Source organism: Galeopterus variegatus, unplaced genomic scaffold, assembly GCF_000696425.1.
Source record: "Galeopterus variegatus unplaced genomic scaffold, G_variegatus-3.0.2 Scaffold1493, whole genome shotgun sequence".
NCBI classification, from domain to species: domain Eukaryota; kingdom Metazoa; phylum Chordata; class Mammalia; order Dermoptera; family Cynocephalidae; genus Galeopterus; species Galeopterus variegatus.
Genome location: NW_007727604.1, coordinates 323,864 through 347,784, shown reverse-complemented (window position 1 = coordinate 347,784; position 23,921 = coordinate 323,864). Strand labels below are relative to the sequence as shown.

Here is a 23,921-nt window from a genome sequence, read left to right as displayed (position 1 = left end):
TGAGGGTTGCGATCCCGTTGCCGGTCCCGGTCCGGTACGGGCGCGACACTGAGGGTTGCGATCCGTTGCCGGTCACGAAAAAAGACAAAAAGGAAAAAAAAAAAAAAAGGAATTGGTTATAGTAAACTTGTATTGACTCTTCTAAAAGTAATCACTGCCCATCAATTGTCTACTTCCTAAATTCAAATTCCCTGCTGGTATATTTGCTTAAAACAAAATATACCCAAGCCTTAAGCTTTTATAGTATTTTATTTGATCAAGTCTATATGAAAATCCTGAAACTGAGTATACTGTAATCCATGGATTCACAATTAAGCCTTGCGTTTTGAATTCTGAATGCATTTTTCCTTTTGGGCGTGTGTGTGTGTGTGTGTGTGTGTGTGTGTGTGTGTGTGTGTGTGTGTGTGTGTAAAGAGTGGGGAGAAGTTCCTAGTGACTCAGTTCCTAGCACGTTTTAACCCAAATTATTAATCCTTCCTGTCTCTAAATCCCAGCCATTTATGTGGTACTTATCAAATACTGATGTATATACAAGTTTTATTCCCCTTATAATATTATAAATTCCTTGATAACAAGCACCTATATCTCATGACTGATATATATCCCTTCAGCACTAAATATAATATTAGGAAACTGAACTGTAGTATAACACATATCAAATAAAACAATAATGTCTATGGGAAAATGTGTCCCACACTACTAAGCAAAAAGGGAGGAGGGGCCAGTAGCAGAGGAAAAGCTCCTGCCTATCATCCCTAACTTTCTGACAATAAAGTCATATGGCAGGGCAAGTGAGTGAGATGCTTGAGAAGTAGACTGTTCCAGACACCAACACGTTTATGGCTGTCACTAAGAGAGAAACAAAACAAAGACTACTCCAACATGTGACTGGGCCTCAACTCCCAAAGCAACATCTGTGGGAAAGGGGAAAAAAGGCCAGGAAATATTTTTGGTTCAGCATACCAAGGGAGCCCCTGCCCAAGACCCTTTCAATATGGACACTGTATTTATAACTCTGGAAGTTCCTGTCCTCTGCATTTGTAGTAATATATTTCATGTTTCCAGGGCTGCAGAGAGAGATTTTGCAAGAATCCCAAATTTGTCATGAGAAAGTTGTCTAGCAAAGGATGATTCATGTCCCAAAGACCTATGTCTTTTTAGAATAATTTTGTAACCCAACAGGAGCTTGAAAATTTTCCCAATCTATGCCTTGTGAAAGAACGTCCTGTTTCTATAGCTACAAACCACTGCACACAAAAAAATTAATCATTCGCTTTGAGTAAAACACATGAGGGGTAATATCTTCAAACTCAAGAAATAGAAAATAATCATAACCCATTCAATTTTGGCCTAAGTATAACTGCATTCAACTAAACTGAAACACAGAATAAAATTATATACCACAACAGAAAGGGAGTTGACTTGTTTACTTTTCCTTTTAGGGGAGCAGCTAAACCCTAAAACCATATATATATATTTTTTTAAGTTTTATGTTCAAATTGGCATAATCATTAATAACAGAGATTATAATGGGTGTTATTTCATTCACATGGTACAAATCAGGTTTTGTATAAGAACTAGATATGAACTCAAATTAACACATACTGTGATATTCTACATATATAAAATCCTGGACAAAATTTTCATTCCCCTGGCTTTTATCTCAAATTCATTTGGAACCCTGCTCTTAATTACCCTGTCTTAAAAGCTATAAACTAAGTTGACAGTGTCTCTTATACAAATCCCACTTGCTTAATTATCTCAAGTAGGTGACTTGAGTTCAAGTCATAGCCCTAAGACTACTTTGCCATAGTGGTAAGCAATGTATCTCTTATTTTGTCATAGGAGAGTGACACATGAAAATGAAAAAAAAAATCATGACATCACTTTAGTGAGCATAAATTTACCTAGCTTTGTCTGTCATAAATCTTGCAGCTTCTCTTAGAATATTCCAGGGACTGCAAGACTGTAGTTCAGCCTAGACACAACACATTCAGTTTGACAGCAGCACGTTTGTAATCTAAGCTACCTGACCTTTACAGCACTATCTATTTATGGGGGGAAAACAACAACAACAAGAACTTTAGACTTAGAGGCACAGATCTACAGAATAGTATCCTGGGAACAAGGGCCAATTAAGTTGCTACGAACTGTAAGTTATCAAAGTACACACTATTTATAGTACATGTTTAATTTCACAAGTTCAAAGCTGTCAAATTAAAGCATGCCAAAAGGTATCAGAATTAATAAATGCCTTTATATTTACACTACAAACAGGCCAATTACCAACAAAAGATTTTAGACTTCATGATATTTCTAATTTTAAAGTCTAAAGTAAGGTCTGATTGTAAGCTCTGATCACATCATTCCCCTGCTCAAATACTCTACATGGGTTACAGAATGAAGTGCAAATTCTTTAGATAAGCATTCAGTGCTTACCATGATTGAGCTGCAATCTCCCCATCCAGCCTGACCTCCAACACTCTCTCATGTATCGTACACCTGGGCCTCACTAGGTTCACATTCCTCAAATGCACCCTAACTTCCTACCTCCCTTGCAGTTGTGCATTGTTATGGACTGAATGTTTATGTCCCCCAAAACTCATATGTTGGAACTCTACCATCCCATGTGATGATATTAGGAGGTGGGGCCTTTGGGAGGTAATAAGGATTAGATGAGATCATGAAGGGGGCCCTCATGAATGGGAATAGTGACACTGGAAGCGTCACAAGAGGGCTTGCTTCCCCTCTCTGCTCTCTATCATGTGAGGGTACCACAAGAAGTCAGCAGTCCACAACCCAGAAGAGGACCCTCACTCAGCCATGCTGACATCCCAATCTTGGACTTCCAGCCTCCAGAACAGTGAGGAATAAATTTCTACTGTTCATAAGCCACCCAGTCTATGTTACTTTGCTATAGCAGCCCATGCTAAGATACGTATACTGTTCTCACTACAGGGAATGCCCTCTCTCCACTCTGTCACTACCTGTTTTAAAAAGATCCCTGCATTTTAAGCCTCTATTCTTTTTTTTTTTTTTTTTTTCATGTCCGGCAAGGGACCGCAACCCTCAGTGTCGTGCCCGCACCGGACCGGGACCGGCAACGGGATCACAACCTTCGGTGCTGCTCCCACGCCTCGCTCAGCCAGTGAGTGGGAACCGGTCTGCATGTGGGATCCGAACCCTCAGCGGGAGCACTGCCGCGCTTCTCAAGCGGCGCACTGTAGCAGTGCGCCACCGGGCCGGCCCTTAAGCCTCTATTCTATTGCCTATCTTTCCATGAAGTCATCCCTAATACTCCATTAGGAATTAACACCATCTGTGTTCCCATAGCACCTTTTACCTCTACAATAGCACTTATCACATTCCAACCTGCACCATAGGTTTGCACATATCAGATTCTCCAACTTTATGTTCCTAGTGGGCAGAAAGTATTTATTTAAACCCTAATAATGCTTAGCATGATACTAAGGTGGGCTTCTCCAAAACAGTTATTAAATTAGATTAAGTGTTGAACAAAAAGGATTTTAGAGCTAGAATTTTTCCAACTGAGTAGCTTACCTAAATCCTCAGTGGTAAAACTAACTACACATAGCTACGAATTATTTTGTGGACCACTCCCAGCCAATTTCTCAAGCTCTATTATTTCTCAACTAATTTAATTGAACACAGATGAAATGTATTAAGATGTATTTATCAGACTCCTAATAGGGTTTGTGACAGGAGAAAAATAAAATATATGTATATAATATACATCTTATATAAAAGTAAGATAGAAAAATTATAGTTCATTTGTAGATTTTAAATATAGTCTGTTACAGGAAGAAGGCAGCATGCTATCATAAAACAGTTTATATTTTGGAATCAGAATCAGTTAACCTGTTTGAGATTCATTTCCCTTATTTGTTAAATTCAGGAAATAACCACACTTACCATACATGTTTGTGACAAAAATTAAGTAAGATAATGATGTAAAGCTCCTAGAACAATGCCTGAAACATTATAGGTGCTCAATAAATGTTAGTTCCCTCTATCCACCTGTTGGGAAAATAGAATAGTTTAATCAGGCCCCCTTGCCTCAAGTCCAGTTGGGTATGGGGCAGAACATTCATTGTAAACAAACTGGGGGGGGGGTGGAGTTAGTGCACATGCATGCCAATGTATCTTTTTAGTTTGTTGCTAGTGTGTGTGTTCTTGAGAGTGTGTGGAGCAGCGGCCCTGAACTGCTGGCCAGCAGAAAGCTCACATCTAAAAAGAGAGCATGTTTACTTTGCTGGCAGCTACTCAGTTTTTCTTTGTTTTTTAAAAAAAACGGGGGGGGGGGGGGGGTGGAGTTAGTGCACATGCATGCCAATGTATCTTTTTAGTTTGTTGCTAGTGTGTGTGTTCTTGAGAGTGTGTGGAGCAGCGGCCCTGAACTGCTGGCCAGCAGAAAGCTCACATCTAAAAAGAGAGCATGTTTACTTTGCTGGCAGCTACTCAGTTTTTCTTTGGACTTTGCCAGTAGCAGTTGTGTTTCTGAGTTTCTCTTTGGACTGCCTAGCTCCTAGACGTGTGTGTGCAGGAATAAAGACTACTCTTTCTTCACCTATGGCTTCAAGGACCTTTCTTCCAGTTACCTAACTCATAGACCCACGTGTGAAGGGTTTGTGACCCAGTCTGGACAATGGGCTTAAGGGGTCTGTGTGCTCCAGACCCAGCCTTGGCTTGACACCACCCCACTTCTGAGTTGGTGAAAAATGTTTCTTATGATCACCTATATTCAATTACAAAGCAAATTTAGTCACAACCTTCCCTCCAAGATATTAACATTTTTAAATCAACAACACTTAAAATAAATACCTGCCTTTACGTAACTCTAAACTTGCATACGTGAGGATCCCTCCATTGAGAATGGTTTGCCTTTTAATCTTACCAATCTATTCTTCATTCTCCAAGACCCAGATCAAATATTACCTCTGTGAAGTCTCTCCTCTCCCTACCAAGCACAGTATGTGGGGCATTTTCAAGAGCACTCTGCTTATGACAATTTATTATAGGACTTACTACCTTATATGTATCTGTCATTCTTTTTTCACTAGGACGTTAGCTCCTCAAGAGTAAGACCTGTATATAGTTGTGTTCATATGCTCAGCATGATGCATCATACATAATGAGGAGTTGATGTGTGTGGAATGATTACACACTGTAACATACATTTATAATAAGCACAGCTGTTAATATGGCCATGCATGCTGCAGAATGAACTGGCTCTCTACAGGACATTGAAGGCTGAAGGGGAATGAATTGATCATGTTGCCTTCAAGCAGGCAATAAAGAGTTTAAGAGTTACGTGAAGAAATGGAAGGAAAGTACTTAGAATTCACTGAGAAGAGAAAAAAGGACAAGAGATTATTTCAGGCGGATGGGACAATGCAGCTGATGGCTTCACTTAAATAAGGGGGCAAATAGAAAAGGAAGATTACAAAGACACAATTGTGCCTAAGTAGCCCTAAATATAAAATACACTTGGTCCTAATGAGTTGGGTGAAAAGTAGTCACTGACTTTTACTGGTCGAACAGGGAAGTTAACCTTGATTCAACTGGCCCAGGAATCACAAAGGTCAATCAGTGATACAGTCTGGTGATAAGTGATGCAAGAGTAAACCTTAGCTTGAAAAGGTAATCCAGATAAATACCATGTATGTGTGAGTCTGTGTCCGTGTGGGGGGGGGGGACTGGGATCATGTTAATTTTTATTTCCCCTGAATAGAGGAAGAATAAATATTAAAACAAACATTGACATAAAGTATTTCAAGTTTTATGCTGTTTTTAGTAGAATTGCACCATAGTTGGGCAATGCCTCTCAGTAAACAATGATATAGTATTGAACTTAGATATCAGAGCAGATAGAAAAGTTTGGTATAATCTGCAACCAGGTAGTATTTGAAATGGCATATGATGGCCTGCAATTGTATGTGCAGAAGGGCAGATAAACAGTGAGATATTTCTGAGGTGGGATGCAAAGAAAGCTGGTACTTTGGCAGTCAACAAATCAAGAGGCAGAAGTTGCCAGAGAAGACTGTACCATGGAATCTAAAATCCATATAGATGAAGAGTTAAAAGTGACCAGCATCAAAAGTTGTTGAGGTATCAAGGAATCAGCATATAGAAAAACAGCCCTTTAAACTCATTAGGATGAGAATCAATATTTACCTTAGATGTCAGAAATAAGACGTATAGGTTACAACTACAAAGTTGATAACAGTCTAGTCCAGCAGATCTCCAGTAGTAAAAAGGGAGAAAATAAAAATAAAATTGGTTGGAGTCAATGAAACAAAAAATGCTTCCTTGAAGACAGGGATGATGTGACCCTGTCTCAATACAGAGGAAAGGATAGAATGGAAAGTGAAGAATGGCTAATGAGCCACAGGAATTTTACACTCCAAATGTACAAAAAGTCGTACGGTCTAAAGTAAGGTTTCTCAGCCTTGGCAACATCTCCCAACTTTATCAATCTTGACATCTTGGACTAAACAGTTCTTTTTGGTAGAGGGAATGTCCTATGAATTGTAAGATGCAGAGAAGCATCCCCGGCCTCTACCTGCTAGGACAGTAGCACCCCCCACCCAAAGCTGTGAAAACCAAAAAGGTCTCCAGACATTACCAAATGTTCCTGGGAGGTAAAATTGTCCCCCACTAAGACCACTAGTCTAAAGAAAAAAAAAGACCATACTTTTGGGGACAGAGGAATGCTACACCTTTCCTTACATATAAGCCCATAACACAAGCTCTTTGGGTTAGATGAAGTCAAAAACAAAAGAAGGACATCAACAACCAGGACCATATTTGGAGGACATATGAATTTGTAATAGATAAGATGGATATTTGAAAAACGGAAATTTAATAAAATCATAATCTGCTTAATTAGTAGCTTTCCCAGTTATGTCTATATCATTATGAGAGCTTAAGATATCCTTCACCTCCTAGTTGCATGTTGTATTGTACACACTTCTATGAACAAAACCAACACAGAAATTTTAACTCATTAAGATCAGTGATCTTAAATGTGAAATAGCCCAATTCCAGGCTCAAGCATATACCAGTATAGTCATGATTTTGCGCATCGCATTTTTTAAAATTAAAGGCTCTCTTTTTCTTTTGAGAAGGATGATGGTTAAAGATGAGGGGACTAGAACTCAAACTACATTATGTACTTCCATATTATTCAGCACTTAAGCCCATAGTGTAGGGATCTATTACTCGTCACATGTCAACACAAAAATTGTTTGTCACAACATTTTCTGCAGACTAATTAAAAATGATAGTACTTGGCTGAATATGCCACACTATTATTGCAGCCAATCTTTAGGCAAAGCAGACACAGGAAGCAGCAGGAGAAGGTAGGTGGTTCTTGGCACTCCCCTAAACAAGAAACAATACATATCGTGTACTTGTGTAATAGGAGATAGCATTAGTTTTTCCAAAGAGTTTTACTTCATGCAAAACTTCACAAACAAACAGAAGGCAAGCAGGGAGAGAAGGAGAGAGAGAAACTAAAAGACAAATCAGGGAGTATAACCTGCAATATAACCTGTTCAGAACCTACTCCATATAAGGCTGACATACAAAAGGCAAAAAAGAGAATCATATGCAATATGCCACAGTAGTAAAGTACAGCAGGCCTTGTGTTGACCACAGAATTATTTAATAAAGGCCAGACTGCCAGACTTGTATTTTTAAGAACTGTTCATGTGTCCTTAAAATCCATAGCCATATCACTTTCATCCTCATGGCTCTTTTATAGCAAGCAATCACATATCTGGCCCAATACTTCATGGCAGTGAGTCAAAGAATTTTAACAGTTGATTATCAGTGGCACTAAAATGAACAGCCCCTGAACTCTGTCTTCTAAATTATACATAAGCATAATGCAAATCCAGGCCAGGTCCAACCATCACCAGTCCTGAGGACCACTGGATCTTTAAATCAGTTAGAGCTACCCTGAGGATTATGTTCTTAGACAGTATAAAAAAACACAGCTAAAAAGATGGATTTTACAGTCACATTGGTCTTGAATTCCAAATTCACCAATACATATCCTCAGGCAAGTTACTTATCTGCTCTGAGCCTTTTTCCTCACCTACAAAATGATTGCTGTGAGGATGAAATGAGTTAATATTGATGGAGGCAGCCCTCCACCAATCCCTGAGCATCCCTGCACATTCTTGCTGGGTATGCCAAGACTGAAAAGCACTGACAGCATTTTACATAGGCCATTTCCCAGGGTTGTGTTTTTAGCAAGCAACTTTGAGGACAAAAAGCAAAGAGCAGGCTGGCTTTTTCTTACTATAAGAGTGGCAAATCCCCCAAGCTCAGTGTTCCTTTCCTGTAAAGCAGCTCACTGCCTTGTGTACGCATCATCCTGGTCCACCCCATGGGACTCAAGGTCATAGTGAACCAGAATGTCGTGCTGACATTACGGCTGCTGCTTTTGCAATGAATAATAAGCTGTCTTGATGCTGACCCAGGAGTCTTGGGTATTCTGCAATCATCCATGAAATAGTAATAGGTGGGTAAATAGAGTAAACTCCCAGACCTTGCACAGTTCTTGACAAACACATGCAAAGCACTTAGAACAGCAATTGGCACCTATGACAATACATATTATTGAGAATCACCTCTGGGTAGGCTGGAGTACTGTACCCAGTCACTGAGCCAAGGCAACCACCCAAGGATTAGAATGACCTAGAGTGGAGCTTGCACTCTCTACGGCTCAGTATATTGCCCTACATACAATGTGTGGTTAAAAGAATGCTGATGTGGCTAGAATAACTTAGACTCCAGAAACAGGACAGTAAAGTTAACTAGGATAGTCCCTCTTTAGCATTCAGCCTTAAACAACCATCTTTTATAATTCCAACTTTTTGGCAAACTGGAATCCAGATGTCATGCATTTATGTTAGGGCAGATTCATGATAGTTCTCAATAACCTTTGACTTCCAATATTTCAGAGCTGAATGGAAACTTGCAGATCATCTATTTTGATACCCTCATTTTAAAGGATAAACTGACACCCAGAGAGAAGATAAATAAACAACTTGCCCAGAGTTAATTTTTATTTTTATTTATTTATTTATTTTGGCCAGCTGGCCAGTATGACAATCCAAACCCTTAACCCCAGAGTTACACTTTTAAAAAGTAGTTAGCTTATTTCTATGTAACCTTTTTAAATAGCCAGAAACAAACTCCTTAAAAAAAAAACACTAATAGGATCAGTTAGATATCCTATTTAGCTTATTTCAACTCTGTATAGCATATGAAATACTTTTAGATCCCATCAAACACAATGTTGAGTCTTGAAAACACAAAGTGGTGGTGCTAAGATCAAAATGCAGTTCCTACTAGTTCATGGCAACATTGGTGGTGATGGGCGTGAATAGGAAATGCTTTTAAACAAATCTCTATCACATTCAGAAATTGTTTTAACATCCAGTGGCCAACCTTCTGCATGTTATTTCTGTGGTCAGAAAATAAGGATACACCATTGATAATATTCACAGAAATCAGTAAAAACAACAGGGAATGAGATGATCTTCAGAGTCAGAAACATGCAAGTGATAACAGATTATTCAAAGGGGTGGGAGGAGGTTGAAAGCAGGGATTTGTAACATAACATATCCTGATCCACAATTAGCTACAACAGAACTGGTAGGAAGAGTGTGGAAAATTGGACCCAGAGCCCTGCACAATTCTTACTTTAAAATGTAACTAATATCTCAATTCCATTTTATACAGAGATACAGTCACTTAAAATTTAGTATGTGGTCTCAGGCCAACTCAACTTATATAAAAACGGTAGATGTGGATCTCACAGAAATCCACAAGACTATCTGAAAGCAGTTTGATGAAGCAAGTATAAACTGTACTGAAGAAGCCTAAGAATTTAGAGATTAGAGAATATGGGTAAGCCATACTTTAGTAAAACAAATACATGAAAATCGAAACCTCCAATGTGGATAAAATTCATAACATTTTTATTTACTTTGTAAAGGTATTCTTCTTTCCTTTAATAGCTTGTTTAAAGACCATTAGCTACTCAACCAAAGGTGGGGGAGGGAATGTCAGCTATTGCACTGCCAATGAAAAACAAGCTATGAGGGCAGCCTAAGAAAAGGATATTTCCACTCACAAATGTTTTCTGTACACACTGACTCTTCTTGAAAATATTGATTTTGTAATGTGAGGTACTGGACTGCAGAGCATATTATTAGAGGAAATGCCTCTGCCAAATTCATTTTAACCCATCTTATCTTTCTATATGTTCTTGCCTTGTATGATGGGCAATGCGAATGAAAATAAGTTAAAGTTACCACACAAACTAAAAGAAATGCAGTCTTATCCATACAAACTGTAACCATGTGAAGGTCTGTGAAACAATAACATCAAGAAAACTACTGAGAGGCGTGTGGATTGGGAGAGGCATCAGTTAGAAAAGGTAATCAACCTTACTTAGGCCTATGCCTAGACCCTCAAGGACATGGCCACATCTACATTTAAGGATTTCAATAATTCAAAAGCAAAAAAAAAAAAAAAGTTTAGGACAATATTTTATATAGATATTCACCTTCTATTATTTTCTCAGAATCAATGACAAATGAAAAATTTCTATTCTAAATGAGACAATAAACCATGTCCTATGTCTTGCTGAATTTCCTATCAGGTATGAGAATAAAATCCACCTGGTTTTAAATGCAGTAGCTAGCCCATATGGCACTTTTGTGTGAATTTTAAAAAGTGGCCCCAGGAAGACAAAGTCTTGCGACTGGCACATGATTTAGTAAGTGGTATGATCCCTGTGGTCTCGAACATTTTAGTAGGTTCCACCCTTACATAGCAGCCCTGGTCTCTATTATACATACACGTTATTAAAGTTCAAAGTGAAAGTGTACATCCTAGACAAGGTCCTGCTATCTGTATATAGAATCTTCCTAAACAGTTGCAGCAAGCATAATGTTCTAATAAACATTTAAGATTTTATCAGTGATTGATTTCAAAGCACATAAAACACCACCTCCATAGCTTTCCCTCCCAAGCACAAAACAACAGGAGAAAATGCCAGGTGTTCGGTCCCAACAACTATCACTCATCTGCCTGTTTAAGGAAAACTACCTACCTGATTGGGTCAGTAAAATGGTCAGTCTAGAAGTCATAGAATGGAGATGGATCACTAGTCTAAATCTACTTAAATCCACAAAATTGGAGAAATTATATGCCTATTGCCTTCCGGCACAATAACAGCACTAAATTGCTATCTGGAAAGTAGTGGTTACACGATTTCTTCGGTAAATCTTATGTGGAGTCTAGGCTGTTTGCCCAACTCGATTTCTCATATTTGCCCAACTCCACCCATCCCCAGCTCCATCACCTCATTAGTGTAGCCTGGTTTTCAATTTTAATCCCACGAATATCTAAATTAGGAAACTTAATACTTCAGAGTTCTTTGTAAAAGGTTTGTTCACCCAATTATCCAGATTCAGCAACCAAGAGGATATCAAGTACCAAAAAACAAAGATACCTCAAGTACCAAACTGACATTGGATTTGAAATAAAACTAGGGCTAGTAACATAAGCTTAGCAGGGTGGGTGGGTGGGTGTGTGTGTATCAAAGAGTTACATGAACCCTTTACCTACATAACTCAAGAACACTTTTCCTTTTCCTTTGCCCAACTATGTACAACATTTCCCTGGGAGGAAAATTCTTACACACAAACCCCACCCTACCTCATAAATTGCAAAATGAAGAATGAGTGATTACCCAACGAGTGAGTGAAGCCAAAATTCTTAATTTGGTTTATTTTCTATGGTACATAGTAGCTAATCTGTGGAGCCTATGCACATATAATCAGCCTTTCCAGACACTTCTACAGAATTAAAGACAGAAATGAACTTAATTTGGGATGATGCTTTATGATAGCACTTTATGTGGAGTAAGTTTGAGCAAGATTTTACCTTCATTTTAAGCTGTATTTGTTCAAGGAGTTCAATGACATGTACATTAATTAGTACACATTAAATTAAAAATCTATTTTTGAGGCAATTGGGGATATTTGATTATAGATGATACCAAAGAATATGTTAATTTTTAAAGATGTGTCAGTGGCATAGCAGTTAAGGTTCTAAAAAGTCAGTAATTTTTAGAGATGCATACTGAAGTGTGTAGAAGTAAATTACATGATATCTAGGATTTTCACTAAAATACTTCAGAGCAATGAAAAAATAAAAGATGGATGAAGCTAATGTTGCAAAATCTAGATAACTATCGTATCTGGGTAATGGACAGTTAGTGGCTCATTGTATTATCCTCTCTACTTTCTAGTATGTCTAAAATTCTTCATAAGTTTTATAAAAATTCTTATTAAGTATTCCATATTATAGTTGGCCCTCCGTATCCAGGGTTCCACATCTGAGGACTCAACCAACCGTGGCTCAAAAATATTTGTGAAAAAACCACAATAAAAATAACAATACAACAATAAAAATTAATAATAATTACCATATAACAACTATTTACAAAGCATTTACATTAGGTATCAAAATTATATTATAAATATATTATATATTTATGGCATTATAAATAATATTATTAGGTATTATAAATAATCTAGAGATGATTTAAAGTATCCAGGAGGATGTGCATAGGTTATGTGCAAATACTACACCACTTTATATCAGGGGCTTGAGCATTTTGATGCCTGTGGAGGTCCTAGTATCAATCTCCTCCCACCCCGTACAGAAGGATGATTGTATAAAGTAAAAACTTTATTTCATCTCTTTTACATTTAACTTGATGAGACCAACAAATTACATATAGATAAAAATTGCTTAAAATTTTGAGCAAATCTTTATCAACACATGTGGATATCTAGTACAGAATAACAAATATATTTCTTTTAAAGGATTGTACCCAAAGTCTCTTCTCCCTTGGGTGAGCACCAGAATTGTCAGGTGATTGAGTCAACAGTCATGTAGGAATAATTCCTTTCCTGGTGAAGTCTTGCACTCCTATCTAGGCCTGCCTGAATAGCTACGTAGAAGCTTCTCACTTATAATAAGCACCATGTACCAGGCCCTAACAGGAGAGACTGGTGACTAATTTGCTGGTCTGTTTTTGGTAGCAATGTAGATTACTCTCCCTAAAGCAATACAGTAAAATCTTCATTAAACCAAAGCCTGTGGAAATGGTGATTAGTAAGAATTTTGTTTTGTACATTCTTTCATGAGAGTCACCAATACCTTTTTCCTGAGGCCATTTCACACAAAACAAGCAAGTACCAGTATTCAGCTGAGTGTCTGTTTAAGCTTCAGATGAAGTATATCATTTAGACTGAAATAGATTCAGCCTATTCTGGTAAATAAGTTTTAAATTAGTATGAGTTAATTTCTTTCTGTTACTGACATTAATAAAAAGCTATGTGAAAATACGAGGTTACTACAACCTTCCTTCACATGCATCAATTTTGAGCTGTCTTCCACAATGGGTGTCTTTCACAATATACCCACTTGGATATTTTAACTGTATTTTAAGTCACCTGGCTATCAGCTTAGTTTCCTCAGCCTTGAGAAAAAATAAAGTATCAAGCACCCCAAATCCAGCAGAAGGAACTGGTCTCTCCTGCATGGCAAACTGAATACAGGAATAGGGGAAAGTTGGGTCTTCAATAATAAATCCCTGTGTGTGCTAGGGATACCCAGTAATATTTAACTAAATCTGCTGATTCATGTAAATTAACATATGTTATGTATGTATTGTTTTCAGAGCATCCTGTTATTTTCAGTGTTCTTTGAAACCAGGTTGGAAAAGAATATATTTCACTTCAATGACATGTTACTACTGCCAGAGCCCTTAGTACTTGGAGTGAAATCTAGGTGGATTACAATTATAATTGTTCCAAAAAGGAACAAAAAAAGAGATTGAATAACTTTTTCACTTTCACAGTCTTTGAAGCATAATGACTTAGTGCTATAGATAACTTTTATAATAGAAGTGATAGTTTTAAACTTATCTCCAGGTCAGTCTCCTCACAATTTCAGTGATTCAGTTTCCTTATTTGTACAACAGCAGTAAGCTGACTGACAAGGCATAATGATATCTAATTAAAGTTCTTTAACAAAAATTTTAAATGCCTCAAATTGATAAATTGAAAGAAAGGGTTCTTTAAAAAATTACAATGAAAAAAGTTAAACGCACATCTTATATGCATTCAGCCAAAAGAATTATTAGTAAAAGGACAGAATATATAATCCTCCAAATGGACAAATGGAATTGAGGCGAGAATAAGGAATCAATCAACATATAATCATATTATGGTACTTCATACAATAAAGTTAGAGCTATCAAATTGCAGGAAAGCCATTAAACCATCCAACCACAGTCACATTTGTTTCAAGTAGTATAAGGGGTTAATAATGCTCTATATTTGCATAACAATATAAAATTTCCTAAATGCTTTCTTATCTAAATCACCTTGTGAAGCAAATAAGGCAGACAGTGTTATCTCCCACTAGCAAACATTAATCAAAGAGTTCAAACGTCTTGTGTTAAATGGCTCATCAGAGATCACAAGCAAATAAAAGATTGGACACTGGAACCTAGGTGTTTTGGCTCTCTGTTCTGTATTCTTTTGCCATTAATCTGAAGACTCCGATTAACGACAGCAAAATGTTACTTGGCTCATCAGTTCTGGTACTGTTTCTCCGCAAGGAAGTTCAAGTTCTGACATCACAAGAATCCAAACAAACCAGGTGGGTAGGGGAGTTCTCATGGCCCTAAAGAAGCTTCCTGAATTCCTTGAATTTCAAAATTAGACAAAAGACACAGAGGAATGTAAAGATAGGTTCATTTGATGAAGTATATATACTAAGAAAAAAAATAGCACATAAAAGTAAACATTTATTTTTTTAAAAAGCCTCTTTTCAACAATTTACACTCTTGAAATGAAAGGCCTATAGGGAAAAAGTCCCCCAGCTAACAATCATTTATCGAGTAGTTTTGCACCCAAGCACTCGCCTGCCAGGTTTTTAAAGAATAGGCATATTGACTGTCACGAAATTTTGGTGTTTTTTCTTCCTTAAAAGTTTGAACTATTTTGTAAGACTGGTCCTGTAGATTTTGTTGTGGAATACGATGTTTGAAGAATTGTTTTTTTTTCCTTTTTTTTTGTCTTTTTTCGTGTCCAGCAACAGATCGCAACCCTCAGTGTCGCGCCCGGACCGGACCGGGACCGGCAACGGGATCACAACCCTCGGTGTTGCTCCCACACCTCGCTCAGCCAGTGAGCGGGAACCGGTCTGTATGTGGGATCCGAACCCTCGGCGGGAACGCCACCGCGCTCCCAAGCGGCACACTGTAGCAGTGCACCACCGGGCCGGCCCTGAAGAATTGTTTGACTTTTAAAATAGGTAATCAAATTGTTTAGCAAATATGTGAGTTTATGTATTTTTATATATTGTTTTAAAAATAGTAAATTGTTTTCCAACATGGTAAAAAAAAAATTTAAAAAAAAGAATAGGCATAAAAGGGGACGCTTGCCCAGAAGTACTTTAAAATCTCTGTAGAGACAAGATCAGCCTATAATATGGAGACTCATGACAGTTACGAGTTCAGGAGAAGGAAAGAGCTCCCAGCAAGCTAAAGTGATCAGTGAATGTTTCATAGAATGAGCGAATACTCAGGCATGAGCTAGGCTGCAAAAGGGGGTGAGAAACAGAGTGGACATTTCAGATTTGGTGAGGATGTTCAGGGTGGGTGGCAGGAAGGAGAGGCAATATAGGTGGTTGGAGGAAACTAAGGTGCAGAGAAAGGTATCCAGTAAGTTGATGAGTTGGATTGGAATCCAGGTATATAACTCTAAACATCAAACTCTTTTATGCCACTCTGCTCCTCCTAGTCTTCCTGCCTCCATTCTGGCACCCCTCTCCAAAAAATCCTCCATAGTACTAAGTTTCTTTCTGAAACAAATCTAATCAGGTCACTCGCTGTCCTGCTTTAATCTCTTCAATGGCTTACTCTGACTTTCAGAAAGAAGTTGAAACTCTAGCATGGCATACAAAGATCCATCACAATCTGAACCCTGTTTCCTGGCAGGTCCACCATATACGCCCTTTGTTTCAGCCATACACATCTACCCAAACTTTCTTTATTGGGCATGCTCCTGTATCTATCCACCTTTGTATATGTTGTTCTTTCAACCTAGAATGACTTTCCCTCCACTTCTTCAATTAATGCCCTCATCTTTAAGCCTCAGTATAAATGTCACCTACTGTAAGCCTTTCCTTACCACACTCAACCATCCAATTCAATTTAGATGCCTCTCCATGATAGTTTTATAGAATCTTCCTATGCATATTCCTTTCATAACTTATCAAACTGCTCTTTAAATCATTAAGTAACTTCCCTGTCTGTGTCACCAAACTATAAGCATCTTTATATCGCCAACCATTAGATTAGTGTCTAGCACATAGTAGGTACTCAGTAAATATGTGCTGCATAAATGAAATCATTGTGCTCATAAGTTATTATTTAAAATCAAAATATGATTTATCTAATTGTAAGCAAATAACCAAATACTCAGCAAGTTATACAATAACCAGAAAATTAACTTCTGTTATTTCAAGTTACAAATTTGAATCTACTGTCTAAAGAACCAAAGGCTTCTGAAGTTATACAGAAACACAAAGTCAAAATATAAAAAGATCAAACACTGTCAAGCCACTCTACACCATCTTGTGTGTGTGTGTGGGGGGGGGGTGGTGTTAGTTTTATCTTAACACTGACCTCTCCTAATGATTAAGTCACTGCCTTGAATATGTGGGATTAAAGATGTAGCTCCTTCATAACACTTCTAGAGCTCTCCTATTCAACTTGACAGAACACATTTCTTTATAATCAAAATAAAAGGGTCATTACAAGATTACATATATGAAAAAATTGAAGTCATGTTTCTCAGATTTTGATTTAATTAATTTTAAACAGAAGTCGTTACAATCCTAAAATGCCACTCTGAAAAATTCCTCATTAATACCCATCAAAAAGTTGAGGATATAAATGAAAGTAGTTCCCCTCTATAGAATATATCTATGCCTTCCATCTCCAGTTTCCAGAACCATGAGGAACTAAATGAAAACAAGTGAATCACACACCTTACACTTTATGAATCCACTATACTAGAGCAATTGAGGTAATTTTTCTATGTAGTGGAATCTTTAATCTAAGCTAATACTATGTAGATATTGTGCAGTTAACTTATTTTTACCCTCAGAAGAATTCTCTTCAATACCAATTACCTGTGTGATCAATGCTATTTCCCTTCTCCCTCAATCACTGGCCTCCCCAGTAACTTAGAGTGGAATCAACTGTCATTTCCTTTACTATCTCTGGTAATGCAACAGATCTTATTCTCCTATAGGTGAAGTATGCCTTTGAGAAACTGATGAAAGCTATGGGGCTCAGAAAATAAATGTATCTACATACACGCAAATTTTTTTCATATAATTTCAGGTGTTTAAGAATCCCTATCCCACACAATCACCTACACGAATAATTTCTATGACCATATGGCTCTCTTTTATATTCCACACTACAATTCCTTTACACACACACACAAAATTAACTACTATTACAGTGATTATTAACATCATACTCAAAATAATAAAATTTAGTCTAAGTAAAGCTTTGTCTTACTAGCAAAATTTTAAGTTTAAGAATTCTAGATGAGGAACCTCCATATTGTCTACCATATGATCCAGCAATCTTACTCCTGGGTATTTATCCAAAGGAGAAGAAATTAGCATACTGAAGAGCATACCCCTATTTTTACTGCAAATTAGCATTCCCCCATTTTTACTGCAGCACTATTCAAAATAGCCAAGATATGGAATCAACCTAGGTATCCACAGTCAGATGAACGGATAAAGAAAATGTGGTATATAGACACAGTGGAATACTACTCAGCCATGAAAAGAATGAAATCCTGTCACTTGCAGCAACATGGATGAGCCCTGAAGATATTACGTTAAATGAAATAAAGTCAGACACAGAAAGCAAACAGAAAGTAAATACCACATGTTCTCAGTCACATGTGGGAGCAAAAAAAAAAAAGTTCAGGGCCGGCCTGGTGGCGCACTGCTACAGTGCGCCGCTTGGGAGCACGGTGGAGCTCCCGCCGAGGGTTCGGACCCCACATACAGACCGGTTCCCGCTCACTGGCTGAGCGAGGTGTGGGAGCAACACCGAGGGTTGCGATCCCGTTGCCGGTCCCGGTCCAGTACGGGCGCGACACTGAGGGTTGCAATCCGTTGCCGGACACGAAAAAAGACAAAAAGGAAAAAAAAAAAAAAAGTTCAGCTTATAGAAATAGAGAGTAGAATTTTGGTTACCAGATGCTGGGAAAGGGACATGGGGGGTACAGGTAGATAGGAAAAATAAGTTCTAGTGGTGCACAGTAGTGCTAGGCATCTATATTTAATAATAATTCATTGTATGTTCTCAAATGGCTAGAAGAGAGGAGCTCAAATGTTATCACAAATAAATTATAAATTTTTGCAATGATGAATATGCTAATTACCTTGATCACACATTGTATACATGTGTTGAAATATAACTGTACCCCATAAATATGTACAATATATGTCAATAAAGTAAAAATAAAATGTCCTAATTTTTTTAAAAAAGAATCCCAAATGAACTTTCCGAAAAAGTTTACCAAGTCTTTTTGTTTGATCAACTTGTTTGCCTTAAAACTTGCTGAAATGTCCTCCTAAATTTGTTTTTATTAACTGACACATCTGCTTGTAAAATCATGTAAGGCTCAAAAGTTACGTTGGAACAAAAAGAAAATTCATGTTGATATTAACAAACTCTTGGATTCAAATACATGTTCTTCTATATCAAGCTATGTTCACCACCGAACAGTAAAGTTAGCTAGGAACTGAAAGTGATACCACCTCATAACTATCTAGTTACCTTGTCAAAGCAAGTAAAACATAAAAGATAAAACAGGACAAATGGCCAAAGGGAAGGGAAGAATATAATCAAGGTGTTATTACTGACAGAGATAAGAGCTTTTTCTCCAGAGCATACATCTTGAAAGTGGAAGGTTCTTGCTTAGATGTACCAAACTATTTGTGGAAACTATCAGTTAACTTTTATTCTTACTTAAACTTTTAATCACTGATTAAACCAAAGTTTTGTACTGGCTCCAAAAAAAAAAAAAAAAAAAAAGAAAAAGGGAAATGTGATCACTCTTTTACTACAAACTGATAAATTTCAAAATCACAACATCAATATTTTTAAATACATTAAACTTTGGTGATACACTCACAAAACTTTTCTAAGTTTCATGATAGTGCAGACACCCATTAAACACATTAACTCCTGCCAGCATAGAAAAGTCACAAAGAGCCCATGACTTAGTTCTTCATTTGTAAATATTGTGGTAACAGGACACATCAAGTAAGCAAGTTCTCAATTTGCCTCAAGTTAGAACGGAGTTTATGAGACTTTAAACTTGTCATTGTAATCTACCTCACCACATTCCTCCCCACATAATAGACGGCTGCCTATTTCCTAAAATGATAACGCTTTTATCACTGTTTTCCAATAATGGACAGTCCATAATTGAAAGGCAAATAGGAGCTGAGAGAGAAGTACAACAGGTCCATACCAAATGGCCACATGCCATAAGAGATGGCTTTAGTTATGTCATCGTTTCTTTCCCTATGATAATCAAGTTGCTTGTTAAGACTGAAATCTAGACATGCAACATGTGGCTTGTGCTTCTTCAGATCTAAACTAATGATCTTCGAGTATTTGCTGAATTTGTGCAGGAAAATTCTTTCCCATCGTGACACCCAAATTAGAAAGTTTACAAAAAGAGGAACCCTTTTAACTGATGAGTTGAGAAAACTCCAGTATTTCCTAATGCAATACCAGGCCCCAGAGATTTCATTCCCCTGCACATTCAGTGGCAGGAAATGGACTGCTACCACTGGTTGACACTATCAGGACGATGAGACTTGCAGAGTCTGCCCACTGCTTTGGAGCGTTCTTAATCAACTAAGTGGAAGTACTGTGTGACTATGCCTATTACACATACACACGACAGTTGGTGGTACCTCACCCAGCCTCCAACTCCCACGCTCCCCCCACCCTTCCAAAGAAACGTTTCTTGGGAAAGCACATGGAGAAGGAGGCAAGGGGGGGAAACGCACGTAGGCGCCTCTTCCTTAGATTTCTGGAAAAGTAAAAAGATTGGGGGCCTACGTTGTGTTTGTCTTGATTTGCAAGGCTGTAGGTGGGCTCCCAAGTATTTGGACTGAAAAGGAGAGAGGTTCCCATGCCTGGGACCCGAAGTGTTAGGAGGCAAAACAGCAACTGACAAGACGTGGGAGGGGAATGGAATCGCGCAAAGAAGGTTCGTGCTCACAAGTTAGACAAACAACAGCCCTACCCAGTACTCGGGGTCTCCCTAAGTTCGGGGCGGGAGGGGCTTTCTCCTTCCCGCACTGTCTCCGGGGCTGACAAGAGTGAGAAAGGGGTTAAGTGAAGAAGAGGGTGCTCTTCCGCCCCCACGCCGTCTCCGCGCCTCTGCGTGGCCGCTGCTTTAGCGGCTCCCCGAGTTGCACAGCGAGGTCGCGGTCACTCTTGGGAGGGGGACCCGGGTGCCCCCGTGTTCAACGGCAGGAGGATTCCGGGGCTCTCCCTGTCCCCAAGGCCGGCGGGGGCTGCGAGAGCACTCACCAATTTGGGTTTGTTTTTCGTTTCCTCTTCGTTGGCGGCCCGGTTCCCAGTGCTCCGCTTGTTGCTCCGGCCCCCACCGGGTTCCTCGCTGCCGCCTCCCGCTCCCGCCGCCGCCGCCCCGGGCTGCTCCATCTTTCTCCGGCCCTGTCACCTGTGCCCTATAACCCCACCTCTCCTCAACTAAGGAAGCCCCTCGAGGCGTTCACGCTGCCCCGCGCTGATTCGGTAGCACCTCCTCCTGAGGGAGAGGGTGTCTGCCCGGGGAGCTGCCGATTTCAGGCCCCCCGGGACTCTCGGCTCCCAGGCACCCCCGACGCAACCACGCCGTTGCCACTACTCAGCGCCGGGGCAAGCCCTGCCCCCGAGCAGCTGCAATTACCACGGTCGCCGCCGCCCTCAGGGCGGTGTTGAGGGTGGAGGGAGAGTAGGTGCCTATCTCTTTAAGAGGGCCTCAACGCACGTGATTCATCAAAGTGCCCGCAGTCGGCCGCCCGGGCGCGCAAAGCCTCTTCCTACTCCCGGTGCCGAGCCGGCCCCAGCTACTGAGCATGCCCGGCGCAGCGACTGGAGCCTAGCAGAGGACTTTCAGCTGTGGTTAAGCACAGATTTCACTTCCTAGTGGCCTGGCGTGAAATGGGAGGGAACTAGTCAAGAAAGAGGAGGGATAGCCCATTTTAGAGACGGGGAAACTGAGGTCCGGGACGATTCGCGTGTGAGTTTCACTGGCGAGTCGACCTCAGTATCAGCTGCCACTGGTGTAGGCCAAAGAACCTTCCCTCCCAGAGGCCTCCCCGGAGGTGTGGTCCTGCCACACTCTGGGAAGATCTGATTGGCAGGGCAACTAGCATCCTATAGGAAAACCACGGGGAACGCTGATTAATTGCTTAGGCAGACTGTATGGGTCAAAGTGGAAAGAGTGGGTGCATTTTGTTGCCATGATTGCGTTGTGAACGAAGAAATACAGTCGTTCCTTTATTCCCTTCCTGCCTGGTAGTTGGAGCAGCAGGCGCCACCCGCTTAATTCCCGGAGGGTTGTTATGCTCTTTAACCAAAGCACCTATATAGAGCTAACAACTGAGTTGAGGGCTATTTTCAGGTTCTCGAACTAGTTTAGGGTTGTTGTGGGAAGTGAATAAGATGATGTGTGTCAGAGCTTTGTTTAAAATATAAATCCCTAGACAAATGCTAGGTGGTTTTGTGCAGCAGCATCAGGGCACTGAGTGTGTAGTCTTTGCTTGAGTAGAACCTAATGTTTTTTCCTCAGGAAGAGGCCCACGCTGTATTTCTTCCATCCTCCTTAAATGGGGCCCTTTAAAAATAAAGGTGGACACTGAGAACATTAGAAGGGCAGGGCAGGATTTGAATGAACAATCATCACAGAATAAGAGCACATACGCTAGAGAAGCTCCTGTAGTAAATTTAGATACCAAGTCTATAAACGTGTCCATAAGCCTGTTACTGAAGATATCTTCAGTCTATGACTCCTTTTGCCCTTCTCCCCTTCAACCTAGGTTTAGCTATGCTGAATATAATTTATATCTGAACATATTTATTGAGTGCATTAGGATGAATTTGCCCATGCTATAGGTGTGATGAGGCAACTAACTTGGACAGTAGGGTGAAAAGAACATTAGATATCTGAAAACAGTTTTAATTCCAGCTTTCTCGTTGTCATTAACTTTCTTTTTAATCATGCAGGTGTGACTTTTCTGCTCCCAAGGTGGTAAACTACCCAAGGACAGAAGAAGGAATACATGCTCCCAGACAGGGTGGACAAAGAGCCCCAAGGTAAATTTGCTTTGTTGAAGTCCCTGTTTGACTAAAATTTGATGTATATTTTGAATTCGACTCATTACAACACACACACATACGATTTAATTTATCTAAATGTCTCCCTTCCTAAATATTGAGTAAAAAATGGATGCTGCAGAAAGATGTGACCTGTCTATCCAATGCTTTCATGTAATTTCTCTTGAGAGACGTCGGTGTGGGCCAGAGCTGAGGGCCCTCCGAGCTCAAACATTGCTCAGTAATCAGCTCAGCAGACATTTCTTGAGCTCCTTAGAGTATACCAGGTGATAAACAGAGTGCTGTGGGTTAGAAGGATGAAGATGACACAGTTTCTGGCCATTAGAACCTCAGAGTCTACTGGGAGAGACAGACTGTTAAAGAACTGCACAACAGTACTGCAGATATGAACAGGGAGCCCATGGAACACATGAGAGAGGTAACTAATGGAGTGTCAGAGAGACGCTCAGGGACACCTTTCCAAAGAAGGTGATGTTTGAGCTGAGTCTTATGGGTCTGATTAAAGTCAGTAAAGTATTTGTTGACAGCCTGCTAAATGTTAGGTATTGTGTTAGGCATCATGGGTACAATGGTGAACAAGACAAACGTAGTTTACTCTTATGGAGCTTTCAGGCTATTGGGAAGGATATTAAACAAAAATGTATTCAGCAATTACAAGGCAAAAAAGGAGATGAAGAGCATTCAGACAAAAGAAATAACAATAGCATATGCAAAGACCCTATAGTTAAGAAACTGGTAGTAGGGGGTGGGATACTGTTGGCAAGAGAAGAAGCAGAACAGTTAAGGAGGTTCCAGATCATGAAGGCTCCTACTGGTAAGTTTCATTGGTGTTTAAAAGGGGGATGGGTGGGTCATTGTAATATGAGTAAGACTTATGTTTGGAGTGTAGAAAATAGACTTGAAAATGGATTGATATTATTTCGAATGTAAGGTTGGGTTTCTCCTCAGGCCAGGCTTAGCTACATTTGATATCCAATCAGAGATACATGTAAAAGATCCGTAATCTTTTCTGCAAAAAGTGAAAAAGTTTGTCCCTGATGTGGCTACATTTGACTTTATTGTGGTTATCTCAGCCCCTGTCTTAATTGTCAATGTTTGTTTTTCAGCATTTTGCTCCAGTTAATGTAAACGGTAGTTAAAAACAAACAAAAAAAAAAAACCTTCCCTCAGGCAGCAGGGTCATTGGCCTCTCTTGGAAGCTAACACACGAGGAGAACCGCCACTCTCCAGCAAGGGCGCTTGGTCCACTAATGATGAACCAAGCACCTCACTGATTGTAGTCCTAGTGCTGATCTCGCTGCACCTACATTCCTTGATTTTTCCCTTCTTGGGA

General features: G+C 39.4%; 1 protein-coding gene across 1 annotated transcript in view; it reads right to left on the bottom strand.

Annotated features, from left to right (window-relative positions):
- Window positions 1-21,076, bottom strand: part of LOC103594139 (protein diaphanous homolog 2-like) — a gene marked incomplete at its 3' end in the record, with an annotated part of 54,146 nt that extends 33,070 nt beyond the window's left edge. The window contains exon 1 of the mRNA XM_008577327.1: window positions 20,780-21,076. Coding sequence (XP_008575549.1) covers window positions 20,780-20,911 — 132 coding nt within the window. The remainder of the gene's footprint in view (window positions 1-20,779) is intronic.
- Between the last annotated feature and the right edge of the window lie 2,845 nt (window positions 21,077-23,921).